Source organism: Lithobates pipiens, unplaced genomic scaffold (genome assembly GCF_037356315.1).
Source record: "Lithobates pipiens isolate NorthernLeopardFrog02 unplaced genomic scaffold, aLitPip1_a1.2 Scaffold_28, whole genome shotgun sequence".
Lineage (NCBI taxonomy): Eukaryota > Metazoa > Chordata > Amphibia > Anura > Ranidae > Lithobates > Lithobates pipiens.
Genome location: NW_027507789.1, coordinates 7,635,769 through 7,652,141, shown reverse-complemented (window position 1 = coordinate 7,652,141; position 16,373 = coordinate 7,635,769). Strand labels below are relative to the sequence as shown.

Genomic DNA, 16,373 nt, shown 5'->3' with positions numbered 1-16,373 from the left:
GTTTACTCTTCATGTTGCACTGCTATGTGATACGGCTCCCAGAGCTCCCTTTAATTCTGTCCTAACCCCAAAAATTGATATATTTATATATGGCCTAACGCTGACAAGAACCCAATAATTGCAAGTTGGGCCCTAATTTTCAATGTTTTAATGGCTGCTAACCCTTTCCACTGCAAATTTTAAATTAAAAAAGACAGAATACACACATCAAAGCACGTCAAAACGCACGCCAGCGCACAAAAGAAACGCACATCCAAGTGGTGAAAGCTTGTTTATAAGCCATGGTAGGTGTCTCTTTCTGGAAGTCCAGTTATCTTGTCCTATCTGCCCACACATGCCACTTGTGGCTCTACACATCCCACTATAAGGCCGTGGTCATGCATCGGATTCTGTATGAGGATTGCACGTCTTTACACAAATCTGTGACTTGATTTGATAGTGCTGGACCAATAAAAGTGGAATATTGGTAATTAGCAGCTTAACCCAGAGTCAGGCCTCCTTCAAAGCGGCTACCAGACAGTGAATGAGCTGTGTAGACCGGACTTTGTTCCGGTCTTGGACTGATGCCTCACAGATATTCTCAAAAGAAGATGAACAGTGGATTTCCAGCTATAGGGTGAGTGTTGAGGAGCACCCAGTAAAAAAAAAGTTCACGATACTTAAGAGTTCAAGTCCAGATCTTTATCTTTATTGATCAAAAGAAGCCAACGTGTTTCAGGGGAAGTGCCCCTCCCTTCCTCTGGTCTGGAACTGTGGATATGATTGGACCAGCAGTGAGGTTCGAGTAGGTAACCTATAATGGGGCTCGATCTGAACTGTCAGATTGAAGGCAAATAATTGTTTAATGCTTTAAAACAGTGATCTCCAAACTGTGACCCTGGGGCTGGATTGGGCCCTTTTTCTTGCCTTTTTCTGGACCTTGAACTTCTTAAGTGCATTATAGGCCCCCGGGCAATACAGTGCACTGGGGCCCTGTCTACACACTCACACACGATTGCCCATCAAATGCAGCCTCACTGTGTCCATGAATGCAGCCTCACTGTGTCCATGAATGCAGCCTCACTGTGTCCATGAATGCAGCCTCACTGTGTCCATGAATGCAGCCTCACTCTGCCCACCATTGCATTCTCACTGTGCCCACTATTGCAGCCTCACTGAGCCTGTGAATGCACCCTCACCGCGCCTGCGAACGCAGCCTCACCGCGCCCGTGAGTGAGGCTTCCCTGTGCCCACCATTACAGCCTCGCTGTGCCCATGAATGCAGTCTCACTGTGCCCACAATTGCACCCTCACTGTGCCCATGAATGCAGCATCACTGTGACAATTAATACAGACTCGCCATCTCCTTGTAACACACACACAGCGGGTATCTCCTCCTGTGTATCACAGAGCTGGCGGGGTCTGTGTTTGGGGGCTGAGCTGTAACAAGCTCCCGCACCTCTAGACCGGCTTGTGTGATAGGCGGAACACTGATTCAGTCTACTATTACACAAGCAGGTCTAGGGGGGGCAGGACCTTGTTACGGTGTGGCCGCCGGACACAGACCCAGCCAGCCTCGTGATACACAGGAGGAGGAGGAGAGAGGGGAAAAAGCGGAGTGCTGCCTACCGGGAAATTTCCCAGTATCCGGCCCTGGGTTGGGGTAGCTGAGCAGGTGGGGCCGCCTAGGCAAGTGGGGCCCCCGGGCAACTGCCCAGCATGCCCATGCGAAAAGACGTCCCTGCCTTAAAGCACTACTCACTCCACTCGCACCATTGATGGGGCATAATTCTTTGCACGGACAACAAAAAATGGGGCACTGTTCCTCCCATTGACACCAACTATTTCTCTTCCTAATGCCAAAGATTGAGCATTGTTTACTTTGACTGGGCAAAGGCCCCCCCCTAAAGTCTGACGCAGTCTTTGGAAAGTTTGGAGACCCCTGCTTCTCCATTAAAATTTGGTGGAGATGCGATGTTTCTGTTCATTGTGATGGATTTAAGGGGATTATGTGGGCAGAGAAAAGCGCAGAAACTTCTGTAGTCATTCATACCAATGATACAAAAATGTTTGCTTCTAAAGTAAACCGGGCACAGTATTCTGTTTGTGAAGGCCTTGAACCCTACAAACACGGTCTTCATTATTTGGACTAAAACTTACGTTACGAGTCCTCCCACACCCTGGTGGGCCCAATGCAACTTAGGTTCCACTAAACTAGGTGCCATTTTGCCTTCAAAGAACTGTGGGGAAGAGTACTCCTAGGGCAGTGATGGTGAACATCGGCACCCCAGATGTTTTGGAACTATATTTCCCATGATAGTTTCATAGTTAGTTAGGTTGAATAAAGACACCAGTCCATCCAGTTCAACCTGAGTGAGTGTCTACAATTGTCCCTATCCCTGTACATTGCACACTCACATTGGTCCCTACCCTCAAAGAGCCCAAAATCCAAGGTCCCCATTCATATACTAGGGGCCAATTTTGGACAGAAGCCAATTAACCTACCAGCATGTCTTTGGATTGTGGGAGGAAACCCACACAGGCACAGGGAGAACATGCAAACTCCAGGCAGGTAGTGTCATGGGTGGGATTCGAACCAGTGACCTTTCTTACTGCTAGGTGAGAGTGCCAACCACTACACCACTGTGCCACCCATCATGCCCTCTGTAGTGTAGTTGAGCATCGTGGGAAATGTAGTTCCAAAACATCTGTGGTGCCAAGGTTCTCCATCACTGTCCTGGGATGTCATGTTGGTTTTGTTTTGTAAATGGGATGTCTACAATCGGGGAACGTGGTCTACCTGCTGAGTAGCCCATTTTAATCTTGGCTTCCAAATTTTGAACCTGGAAGCTCCCTTAGATGAATGTCTTTGGCAACTGATACCTTTTATTTTCTATTTCTCTCTGAGTCTGCCAACATGCAAAGCAAGTGTTCCTGGGTTTCGAGTTCTGCCCCCCTAAAGAAGGAGACTTCACAGAATCCTTGCAAAGAGCCCGCTGTTTTATTTATCAGTGTTTATAGTCTTTTATAATATGACAGTATTCTTGTCCTTTTTCTACAAAAGAATCTGTCACTTGGCAGTTAGTCAGGTTGAAAAAAGACACAAGTCCATCCAGTTCAACCAAAAAAAAAATATATATATATGTGTGTGTGTATGTGTGTGTGTATATATATATATATATATATATATATATATATATATATATATATATATATATATATATATATATATGTATATGTATATGTATATATATATGTATATGTATATATGTATATGTATATATATATATGTATATGTATATATATATATATGTATATGTATATATATATATATGTATATATGTATATGTATATATATATATGTATATGTATATATGTATATGTATATATATATATATATATATATAAAATATACCAGCCCATATACCCAATTCTATACCCACAGTTGATCCAGAGGAAGGCAAAAAACCCCAGCAGAGCATGATCCAATTTGCTAAAGCAGGGGAAAATAATTCCTTCCTGATCCCCCGAGAGGCAATAGGATTTTCCCCGGATCAACTTCACCTATAAATGTCAGTACCCAGTTATATTATGTACACTTAGGAAATAATCCAGGCCTTTCTTAAAGCAATCTACTGAGCTGGCCATAACCACCTCTGCAGGGAGTCTATTCCATATTTTCACAGCTCTTACTGTGAAGAAACCTTTCCGTATTTGGAGATGAAATCTCTTCTCCTCTAGACGTAAAGAGTGCCCCCTTGTCCTCATTGTTGACTATAAAGTGAATAACTCGACACCAAGTTCCCTATATGGACCCTTTATATATTTGTACATGTTGATCAAATCCCCCCTTAATCTCCTCTTATCAAGAGAGAATAAATTCAGTTCCTCTAATCTTTCCTCATAGCTGAGCTCCTCCATGCCTCTTATCAGTTTGGTTGCCCTTCTCTGCACTTTCTCCAGTTCCCCGATATCCTTTTTGAGAACTGGTGCCCAAAACTGAACGGCATATTCCAGATGAGGTCTTATTAATGATTTGAACAGGGGGGCAAAATTATGTCTCTCTCTCTCTGGAGTACATACCTCTCTTAATACAGGAAAGGACTTTGCTCGCTTTGGAAGAGACTAGAGTTCTCTTGAGAGACTACCTCCCACCCACTGATACTCACTTTGGCTGCACTGCTTTGTTCACCAGTGGGAGACCACACACCTGTGTAAGCTCCATGTCGGGGAGTGTCTGAGCTTACACAGGGTCAACAAACGTCTCCCCTCCCCCATGTAGCTTTGTTTGGGCCTGACCATTGGATGCATACTGGAAGGGAGGGGGAGGAGGTCTCTTTTGCCCATATACCTAAAAATACCAGTACTTGGTATTTCTGAAGGCCCCAACAGATGAACAGATTAAGGATCCTGGGAAATGCTATGATGGGGGGGGGGGGGGGGGGAGGTGGTTCTTATGTAAACCTATCACTTTTCCCAGAAATGGCAGGTGGTTCCCTTTTAATTCTGTAGATATCCACCAACAACAGAACTGAAATTTTGATCCAGAAACAAATAACGGTAAAGCGTGGAGAGAGCCCGGTGACATTAACAGGTGTCTCCTCCTGCGGTGCAGGTGCCTGTGTAGGAATGCAGCAATGATCTCCCACCCTTCTGGAGACCCTCCACTTGTCTCTGTCATCGGAAGGTGCAGCCTCTCGTGTCAAGGCTCCAGGGAAGCAGTGAAAGTGAAGCTCTTTATCTAAACAAGCCCGTATCTTGCCACAGCACAGGACGTGCCTCCGAGGCTGCGACTCGCAGAAAGCCAGGCCGGCTGGCTGGCTGGCAGGTGTGGTAACCGCCGACAAGCCGGGACTTGCGGGACAAGACTTCACTCCCGGTTCCCACGAAAACCCTTGTCAGGAGTATCGCAGAAACTCGCAGAACAAAGGCTCAGAAATCCTGTTTGAATTTGTTGATAAAGATCTGTAGCCAGTGCCAAACTCCGATCCTCTAACTGGGGAACGAGGCTGGCCAACATGCTTCTTCAACAATTCGTCAAATGAAACATTGTCATTATTTCAAGTTCCGATTTAATTTATTCTTTTTATTTCATAATTAGCAGCGTATTAACTACTTAACGACCGGCTCCTGTACATATACGTCGGCACTTTAACCACTTCAGCCCCGGACAATTTTGCTGGCCAAAGACCAGACCACTTTTTGCGATTTGGCACTGCGTCGCTTTAACTGACAATTGCGCGGTCGTGCGACGTGGCTCCCAAACAAAATCCATGTCCTTTTTTTTTTTCCACAAATAGAGCTTTCTTTTGGTGGTATTTGATCACCCCTGCGGTTTTTATTTTTTGCGCTATAAACAAAAATAGAGCGTCAATTTTGAAAAAAAAATTATTATTTTTTACTTTTTGTTATAATAAATATCCCCCAAAAATATATGAAAAAAACATTTTTTTCCCTCAGTTTAGGCCGATACGTATTCTTCTACATATTTTTGGAAAAAAAAATGGCAATAAGCGATTATTGATTGGTTTGCGCAAAAGTTATAGCGTTTACAAAATAGGGGATAGTTTTATGGCATTTTTATTAATAATTTTTTTTACTAGTTATGGCGGCGATCAGCGATTTTTATTGTGACTGCGACATTATGGCGGACACATCGGACATTTTTGACACATTTTTGGGACCATTGCCATTTATACAGCAATCAGTGCTATACAAATGCAGTGATTCCTGTGTAAATGACACTGGCAGTGAAGGGGTTAACCAGTGGGTGGCAGTGTAGGGGTTAAGTGTTCCTAGGGGCGTGTTACTAACTGTTGGGGGCTGGGATTTAATTTAATGAACACTGATCTCTGCTCCAATCACATGGAGCAGAGATCAGCATCATTGGTTGCTAGGCAGAACAGGGAGATGCTGTTTACAACGGCATCTCTCCGTTCAGCCGCCCCGTGAGATGATCACGGGTATGCCCGTGGCGATCGGGTCCAAGGGACCCGCGACCGGACTCACGGGGGTCCCGACCAGCACCGGCGCGCTCCCAATGGCCGGGGGCGGCATTAAAGATTGGACATACCTGTACGCCAATATGCCTGCCCTTGCCATTCTGCCGACGTACATCGGTGTGCGCTGGTCGGAAACTGGTTAAATTTTTTTGTGCTATAAATAAATAAAAAAACGACAATTTTGAAAAAAACGCATTATTTTTTACATTTTGCTATAATAAATATCCCCCAAAAATATGTTAAAAAAAACATTTTTTTTCCTCCATTTAGAACGATACGTATTCTACATATTTTTGGGAAAATAAAAATCACAATAAGCGCTTGATTGGCTTGCGCAAAAGTTATAGCGTTTACAAAATAGGGGATAGTTTTATGCCATTTTTATTAATTTTTTTATTTTTATTTTACTAGTAGTGGCGGTGATCTGCGATTTTTATCATGGCTGCGACATTATGGCGGACACATTGGATATTTTTGACACATTTTCGGGACCATTGTCATTTATACAGCAATCAGTGCTATACAAATGCACTGATTCCTGTGTAAATGACAATGAAGGGGTTAACCACTAGGGGGCAGGATAAGGGTTAAGTGTGTCCTGGGGTGTGTTTATAACTGTGGGGGGGGGTGTGGCTATGTGTGACACGTCACTGATCTCTGCTCCCGATCACAGGGAGCAGAGATCGGTGACACTGTCACTAGGCAGAACGGGGAGATGCTTTTTTACATTAGCATCTCCCGGTTCTTTTCCCCGTGAGACGATCGCTGGTATTCCCGCGGCGATCGAGTTCCCGGGACCCGACTCACGGAGGTCTTGGCCGGCACGCGAGCAAATTTAAAGGGACGTACCTGTATGCCCATTTGCCCAGCCGTGCACGGTGCGCCGGTCGGGAACCGGTTAAAGGGGTTGTAAACCCTGGAGGTTTTTTTTTCACTTTAATGCATTCAAGTGAAAACCCTTCTGCTGTAGTTCAGTAGCCCCCCCCCCAGAGCCCCCCTTTTACTTACCTGAACCCAATCGTTCCATCGACGGGAACGAGCCCAGCAGCTCCAGCCGCTGTGTTGAGTCCTCATTGGATAGATTGATGGCAGCACAGCCATTGGCTCCCACTGCTGCCATGGGTCCCTTCCCCCCCCCAATCAGCTTTTTGCACAGGTGATTTGATCAGTTTCATTGCTTTAGTAATTACCACAGCCGTTTCATCTGAGAGAAATCCTGAAAACATGACCTGTTGGGGCGCCTTGAGGACTGGAGTTGAGAAACATTGGTGTAAACAACGGCCGCTGATTTCTGTGAATGGCCCGGTAGTAGACCCGACAACGGGGCCGCGTGCTCCAGGCAGGACTCTCCCAGCTCCATTGTGTCACAGACAATCAGGAGCCGTGTCACCCCCGAGGTTTGTGTACGATCTCCATGGTGCCCTGGCATCATTGGAATGACTTGGAGAAAGTACCCATCAATCCCGCTCTCTGATTAATACTATGATTATTGTTCTGTGCACTTCAGGAGTGACCTCCAAAGAAGAACTTTATAATACAATGAAACTTATGGGGGTGTTTCCTCAATGTAAAGGATGGAGACATGGATGGATGTGGGAGTTTGCTGCCAATATTAATAGTTTTCAGTTTGTGGTGCTCAGATACAAGGAAGGCGCGGGTCACGCTGGTGCGACAATTTCTCCGACTTAGAGTGCACATGTCGCATGATATGTAAAAATCAATGACTCCCTATGAGAGGCGTCTTAACTGGTCTGATTTGTCAAAAGCTGCCTCGTGTGTTTTGTTACGCTACACGTTTTTTTTTTTTTTTTTGGTGAATGGGTATGGGTACTACGTATCCCATACTCATTGACATGGGGGGGGTGGGGTTCTGGGGGGGGGGGGGTGTCCCCTTTTCCTAAAAGTGACTTTCAGATTCCAAATAACCTCCACAGCCCAGGGATGTGGGGGAAGAGGCCCTTGCTCCCCTCAACATGGGGACAAGGTGCTTTGGGATGGGAGGGGCAGAGCTCACTCGTCCCCTCCCCCTTTCCTGGCCTACTGGGCTGCATGCTCAGATAAGTGTCTGATATGGATTAGGGTAGTATAGGGACAGGCTAGGGCAGTATAGGTTCAGGGTAGGGAAGTATATAGAGAGGCTAAGCCAGTATAGGGGCAGGCTAGGCCAGTATAGGGGCAGGCTAGGGTAGTATATGGACAGGCTGGGGTAGTATATGGACAGGCTGGGGTAGTATATGGACAGGCTGGGGTAGTATATGGACAGGCTGGGGTAGTATAGGGGCAGGCTAGGGTAGTATAGGGGCAGGCTAGGGTAGTATAGGGGCAGGCTAGGGTAGTATAGGGGCAGGCTAGGGTAGTATAGGGGCAGGCTAGGGTAGTATAGGGACAGGCTAGGGTAGTATAGGGACAGGCTAGGGTAGTATAGGGACAGGCTAGGGTAGTATATAGAGAGACTAGGTCAGTATATGGACAGGCTAGGTCAGTATATGGACAGGCTAGGTCAGTATATGGACAGGTTAGGGTAGTATATAGAGAGACTAGGGTAGCATAGGGACAGGCTAGGGCAGTATATGGACAGGTTAGGGTAGTATATAGTTGAGACTAGGGTAGCATAGGGACAGGCTAGGGCAGTATAGGGACATGCCTTTTTATTTATTTTTTATTATTTTTTTTGTCTTGCGGTTTCCCTTTAAAATTCATACCAAACCTAAGGCCTGGTTCACACCTATGCATTTTTTTAGTGCGTTTTCAGTTTTGCAGAAACACAAGCTACAGTCCATTTAACATGGTTTCCTATGGATGTAGTTCACATCTGTGCATTTTATGGAAAGGGCCAGAGACACTTTTTTTTTTTCTGGTTTTTGGTTCCATAGACTTCAATGGATCAAAAATGTATATTGAAAAACGCAAGACCACCCAGAATATGCAAACTGAAACCCGCATAGGTGTGAATCGGGCCTTGGGAGTCTGTAAATTTGGCATGTAAATCCATCCCAGACCCAAGTCGCACTCGTCTCAAGTCGGGGTCCTGTTCATTAAAGTCGCATGGAAGTTGGATCGATGTCGCAAGGGGAAAATCGGATCGCAAGTCGCGCCAACTTTTGCGTTGGAGCCGGCCTAAGTTCCGCTTTAATTAAAGGTATCGTTACCTTGTTACTTTTTACCTACACAAAAAAAAAAACAGAAACAATCTCCTGCGCTTTGGTGTGTGTTCTCTAATACGCGGTGCGACCAACTCTTTACATTCAAGCAATGTCTATAGTCCTCAGAATAACGGGTATTCTTGTAATTAGAAAAGAAGGAGGACCTTGTGCATTACCAATGGCAAATTTTTATTTAAAGTGTAAAAACAATGTTTATATTCACAAACGGCAAGAAGTTAAGGCTTGTCTAATAGTGTAACGGCGTCTCTGAACCCCAGCAAACCGGACCTGATGTGAGGATCGGGCAATATTCTACATGGCTGACGCGTTTCAAGGGCACAACCTCATGTCGCGTACACACGATCGGAATTCTCGGCGGAAAAAGCTCTGATGGTTTTCCCGACGGAATTCGGCTCAAATTGTCTTGCCTACACACGGGTCGCATCAAATTCCGATCATTTAGAACGCAGTGACGTACAACACGTACGACGTGACTAGAAAAAGGAAGTTCAATAGCCGGTAGCCAATAGCTTCCGTCTCGTAGTTGAATCTGAGCATGCGTGATTTTTTGGAGAGTCGGAATTGCATTACACACGATCGGAATTACCGATAGTAAGTTTTTCCGTCGGGAAAATTGAGAACATGCTATCAATTTTTGGCTGGCGAAAATTCGGACAGCTAAATTCCGATGGAGCGCACAGGCGGTCGCGTTTTCCAATGAGAAGCTCTCATCGGTCTTTTTCTGGCCGGAATTCCGATCGCGTGTACGCGGCATTAGAGCCTAGACGGACAGTGACCTGTCTCTCACGGGTACCTCATATATATATATATATATATATATATATATATATATATATATATATATATATATATATATATATATATATATATATATATATATATATATATATATATATATATATAAATATAATCTCCACGTGCCCATGCATCAAACGACACCCACCCAATTAGGACACGCCTATCTGCATGGGCTAACTCCGCCCAGTGGCTCAGTAGAAGTGCATTCCTATCTTCTGATAAGGTGGGGTGGATCAGGAGTACATAGACCCCCATCAGATATTCTAACATATATTACAAACTGGGGTTGGTACGGATATATCTCTATCACCCCCCACCCCCACACAAAGGTAACCAATAGTGTCACAGTACCAACCGCATTCCTACCTTCACCTCACGATCCCAGTGTTTCTCTCTAATGCCCTGCACACACGGTTGGAAAAGGTCCGATCGGATTATGTTTTTTCGGAAAATCCGATCGTGTGTGGGGCTCCATCTGACTTTTTCTGTTGGAAATCCGAAGTTTGAGAGTTGGATCCTAAATTTTCTGACAACAAAATCCAATCGGACTTTTTACGATCGCTTGTAGAGAATTCTGACGGACACGTCTGAAGTGCCACGCATGCTCAAATTTAAATTGCGAGACCAAAGCTATTGGCTACTGGCCTCGGCGTAGTCCCGTCGTACGCAACGAACGTCACCTCGCTCCGAATGATTGGATTTTCCGACAACTTTGTCCGACCGTGTGTATGCAAGACAAGCTTGGCACAAAATCCGTCCGATAGGATTTTGTTGTCGGAATGTCCGACCGTGTGTATAAAGCATAAGGAGGGGTGTTGGGAGGGGTCATACCGGGTGGTGGAGGGCAGATGACCTGTGTAGTACATGATGAGAAAGACCAGCGCCAGCAATGGATGAAGCCCACGCCGTCCGCCAGGAAGTGTGGGTGTATTTGTGTTCCACCCACAGCTTCCGGAAAACCGTGGCGTTGCTTCCGCTCCTGCGCACACATCCGACCGATGCCGTGTACGCAGGAAATGCGGGTGTGTATGCGATATAGAGGTACCTGTGAGAGACGGGTCACTATCCGTCTAGGCTCTGATGAAAAAGGGTGCACCCTTGAAACGCGTCGGCCATCTAGGATGTCGTCTGATCCTCACAACGTCGGGTCCGGTTTGCTGGTGTTCAGAGACGCTGTTACACTATTTGACAAGCCTTAATGTCTTGCTGGTTTGTGAGTATAAACATTGTTTTTATGCTTTAAGTAAAAACTTTTTACCTACCCATACCAACCTGTTCATATACATTGTAGACAGGTGAGATGTCGGGAAGTATCTGCACTGATCATTGTTATCATTTCCTTCTGTCTTCCCGAGAAGTAATGCCAATCTGTGACTCGCTGCCATTATCTCATTTTATATTTCTCTCTCCTCGATCTCTTGTAGCGCTCTGCTGATCGCTGCCATCTTTGACCGCGACGTGAGCTGCAGAAGAGCCGCCTCGGTAAGTCGTTCTCATCACTCTCTCTTGGTTTTATTCAACTGAAATCTAACAAGATCTCATCCACGTTGTGCGCAAATCCTTATCTGTGTTTGTAAAGCCGGAACTTCACCCAAATGGGGGCCGTTCTGCTTTTCTGCCTCTCCCCCTCCCCTCCTCTACAAGATTTGGCACATTCAGTTTTTTGATGGGTACATCGTTTTGACACGTACCCGATCCCATGTCCAATCAGATCGTCTAGGCCAGGGGTCTCCAGTCTTTCTAAATAGAGGGCCAGTTTACTGTCCCTCAGACTTTAGGAGGGCTGGACTACGGTCAGTGGGAGTAGAAAACGCCTCGGGCTTGGTGGTCAGTGGAAATCATAAAAAATGACATATCACTTGTGGTCAGGAAGAGGAGTCGTTTTTTTTTTTTTAGAGCCCGTGGTCGGCTCTCTTGTAAAAGCAATTCAAGTGGCCCTCCCACCGCCTTCCGTGGCTTTCTCAGGCTGCCCCACCAGGAGTCTCTATCGACCAGCCAGAGCTTCCGGAAAGGACCGGATCGGCTCTGATCTCCTCTAATATATAGGAAACCGCAAGCGATGAGCATGCATCACTTCCAGTTTCCCCAGATGTGGGGCGCCATTTTTAAATCTAAAAAGCATTTGATCACACCGATCTTGGAATGATCAAATGCTTTTAAAGTGTTACTAAACCCAGGAGCCTGCATTCACTATATCTGGTCTCCCTGGGAGCCTGCATTCACTATATCTGGTCTCCCTGGGAGCCTGCATTCACTATATCTGGTCTCCCCAGGACCCTGCACTCACTATATCTGGTCTCCCTGGGAGCCTGCATTCACTATATCTGGTCTCCCTGGGAGCCTGCATTCACTATATCTGCTCTCCCCAAGACCCTGCATTCACTATATCTGCTCTCCCCAGGAGCCTGCATTCACTATATCTGGTCTCCCTGGGAGCCTGCATTCACTATATCTGGTCTCCCCGGGAGCCTGCATTCACTATATCTGGTCTCCCCAGGAGCCTGCATTCACTATATCTGGTCTCCCCAGGAGCCTGCATTCACTATATCTGGTCTCCCTGGGAGCCTGCATTCACTATATCTGGTCTCCCCAGGACCCTGCATTCACTATATCTGCTCTCCCCAAGACCCTGCATTCACTATATCTGGTCTCCCCAGGAGCCTGCATTCACTATATCTGGTCTCCCTGGGAGCCTGCATTCACTATATCTGCTCTCCCTGGGAGCCTGCATTCACTATATCTGCTCTCCCCAAGACCCTGCATTCACTATATCTGCTCTCCCCAGGAGCCTGCATTCACTATATCTGCTCTCCCCAGGACCCTGCATTCACTATATCTGGTCTCCCCAGGAGCCTGCATTCACTATATCTGCTCTCCCCAGGAGCCTGCATTCACTATATCTGGTCTCCCCAGGAGCCTGCATTCACTATATCTGGTCTCCCCAGGAGCCTGCATTCACTATATCTGGTCTCCCCGGGAGCCTGCATTCACTATATCTGCTCTCCCCGGGAGCCTGCATTCACTATATCTGCTCTCCCCAGGACCCTGCATTCACTATATCTGGTCTCCCCAGGAGCCTGCATTCACTATATCTGGTCTCCCCAGGAGCCTGCATTCACTATATCTGGTCTCCCCAGGAGCCTGCATTCACTATATCTGCTCTCCCCAGGAGCCTGCATTCACTATATCTGGTCTCCCCAGGAGCCTGCATTCACTATATCTGGTCTCCCCAGGAGCCTGCATTCACTATATCTGGTCTCCCCAGGAGCCTGCATTCACTATATCTGGTCTCCCCAGGAGCCTGCATTCACTATAACTGCTCTCCCCAGGAGCCTGCATTCACTATATCTGCCCTCCCCAGGAGCCTGCATTCACTATATCTGGTCTCCCCGGGAGCCTGCATTCACTATATCTGGTCTCCCCAGGAGCCTGCATTCACTATATCTGGTCTCCCTGGGAGCCTGCATTCACTATATCTGGTCTCCCTGGGAGCCTGCATTCACTATATCTGCTCTCCCCAGGACCCTGCATTCACTATATCTGATCTCCCCAGGAGCCTGCAGTCACTATATCTGCTCTCTCCAGGAGCCTGCATTCACTATATCTGGTCTCCTCAGGACTCTGCACTCACTATATCTGATTTCCCCAGGAGCCTGCATTCACTATATCTGCTCTCCCCAGGAGCCTGCATTCACTATATCTGCTCTCCCCAGGAGCCTGCATTTATATATGTGTGTGTATGTGTGTATATATATATATATATATATATATATATATATATATATATATATATATATATATATCTGTGTATATATCTATATCTATAGATATATATATATATATATATATATATATATATATATATTAAGAAGCCCCCACGTGCTCAGACACAGAAGCGAACGCATACGTACGTCACACCCACATATGGAAACGCCGTTCAAACCACACAGGTCTGGTATTGCTGTGAACATTGGAGTGAGAGCGATAATTCTAGCACAAGACCTCCTCTGTAACGCTAAACATGTAACCTGTAAACATTTTTTTAAAGCGTTGCCTATGGATACTTTTAAGTACCAAAATTTGGCGCCATTCCACCAGTGTGCGCAACTTTAAAGTGTGACATGTTGGGTATCTAATTACTCGGGGTAACATCATCTTTCACATTATAAAAAAAAAAAAAATTGGGGTAACTTTTCTGTTTATTTTTTTAATAAAAAAAAAAACGCGTTTGAAAAATTGCTGCTCAAATATTGTGTGACATAAAAAGTTGCAACAACCGCCATTTTATTCCCTAGGGGGTCTCTGTTAAAAAAAAAAAAAAAATATATATATATATATATATATATATATAATGTTTGGGGGGTTCTGAGTCATTTTCTATCAAAAAAATGATGAACTTTACATGTAGGAGAGAATTGCCCGGGTGGTTAATGGCGCATGCATTGCCTTTGCTTGCAGCAGATGGCACGGTGCAGAAGTACCATGCGGTCCGGTTGCTGTGCGTTTTTATAAAGTTTTGCATGCACTACTTTTGGTGCAGTGCAATTTCAGCCCCTGCAAATGAATAGCCTTAAAACGCACTGCACCTGTATCGCATGTGAATCGCAGAAGAACGCACAATCGCCTGCCTGTGAGATTCATGTTGTAAACCGCCCCTAGACGCAGAAGTTTGGCTTCTCATTGGTTGCCAATGACGACTATCCATTCTTTCTCAGTGTCAGTTGCCCTCGAAAAAAAGCTTGTTGGTTGAGGTCTGTGTTGTAGATCAGCATTGCTGCGTTTATCCCGATAATGACTACCTGCTGTAACGGTAGCTCTGGGCTAACATTACTGGCTGTTTCTTTCCTGCGGCTTCCCCCCGACTGTCCTGGAAGTTACTTTCATTGCTGCTAATGAGATGTCATTTTCTAACCCTGCAGCTGTGCTTCCAGCGCTGCCAGACCTGCTGATCTATAACCTGATTTATTATATTGGGGACAGTGTACGTGTTCCAGGCTTTAGCTGCACAGCACTGAATATCTGCTCATTATTTGGTCTCTGTGCTCCAGTCAGCGGGTAGGACCCTTAAACCTGCACAAAGCAAGGTCCATAAAGTCATGGATGAGCGAGTTTGGGGTGGAGGAACTTGACTGGCCTGCACAGAGTCCTGACCTCAACCCGATAGAACACCTTTGGGATGAATTAGAGCGCAGACTGCGAGCCAGGTCTTCTCATCCAACATCAGTGTCTGACCTCACAAATGCGCTTCTGGAAGAATAGTCAAACATTCCCATAGACACCCTCCTAAACCTTGTGGACGGCCTTCCCAGAAGAGGTGAAGCTGTTATAGCTGCAAAGGGCGGAGCCAACTCAATATTGAACCCTACGGACTAAGACGCCATTAAAGTTCATGTGCGTGTAAAGGCAGGTGTCCCAATACTTTTGGTAATAAAGTGTATTATATATATATATTAATATATTATACAGGATTTATTTAGCGTCAACAGTTTGTGCAGCGCTTTACAACATGAGGGCAGACAGTACAGTCAAGGCTGGTGAAAGGGTTTTTGACACCCTAATTTGGTCTCCCCCCCCCCTGGCTCCACCCCTTTTTCCCTGCCCATGTAAACCCAACTTTTTAATGAAGTGGCCATCAAATGCAGCCTCACCAGCGCTCATCAAATGCAGCCTCACCAGCACCCCCATCAAATGCAGCCTCACCAGCACCCCCATCAAATGCAGCCTCACCAGCACCCCCATCAAATGCAGCCTCACCAGCACCCCCATCAAATGCAGCCTCACCAGCACCCCCATCGAATGCAGCCTCACCAGCATTCCAATCGAATGCAGCCTCACCAGCGCACCCATCAAATGCAGCCTCACCAGTACCCCCATCAAATGCAGCCTCACCGGCGCACCAATCAAATGCAGCCTCACCAGCGCCCATCAATGAATGTTTGCTTGCTTCAATTTATTTGGGAGTCGGGACACAGATACAGTCCTGCTCCTCTGACACTATGTGAGGACGGAGCGGTGGCTGCCTGCTGATGCTGAGACTTAGTTGCTTGCTGCAGAGAGAAGAGAGTAAGAACACCAGTGGCCGGGGGCCCTAGGGAGCTGCCTAGTTTGCCTAGTGGTAGCACCGCCCCTGAGTACAGTTAAAATACAATTCATACAGGAGGAAATAGAAGGCCGTGCTCACTATACAGTGTGTGTGTGTGTGTGTGTGTGTGTGTGTGTGTGTGTGTGTGTGTGTATATATATATATATATATATATATATATATATATAGCTTTTTTTTTCCTCTGAGAATAGGTGCAGGAACTCCCCCTTTTGGGAGTTACCCATAGTCTTTGCCCCTACCTACCTCTTTGTGGTACTAAGTAATTTGTATGGAATTTGTTATTGTTAACAAGAAAAGCAGTAAAATAGAACCCCCCCCCCCCGCAGC

The 16,373-nt window shown here is 45.9% G+C and overlaps 1 protein-coding gene across 1 annotated transcript in view; it reads left to right on the top strand.

The window, feature by feature from the left end:
• TBCD (tubulin folding cofactor D) overlaps window positions 1–16,373 on the top strand; it is a gene marked incomplete at its 5' end in the record, with an annotated part of 179,065 nt that overhangs the window by 105,089 nt on the left and 57,603 nt on the right. Inside the window, 1 exon segment of the mRNA XM_077458631.1 lies at window positions 11,368–11,425. Coding sequence (XP_077314757.1) covers window positions 11,368–11,425 — 58 coding nt within the window.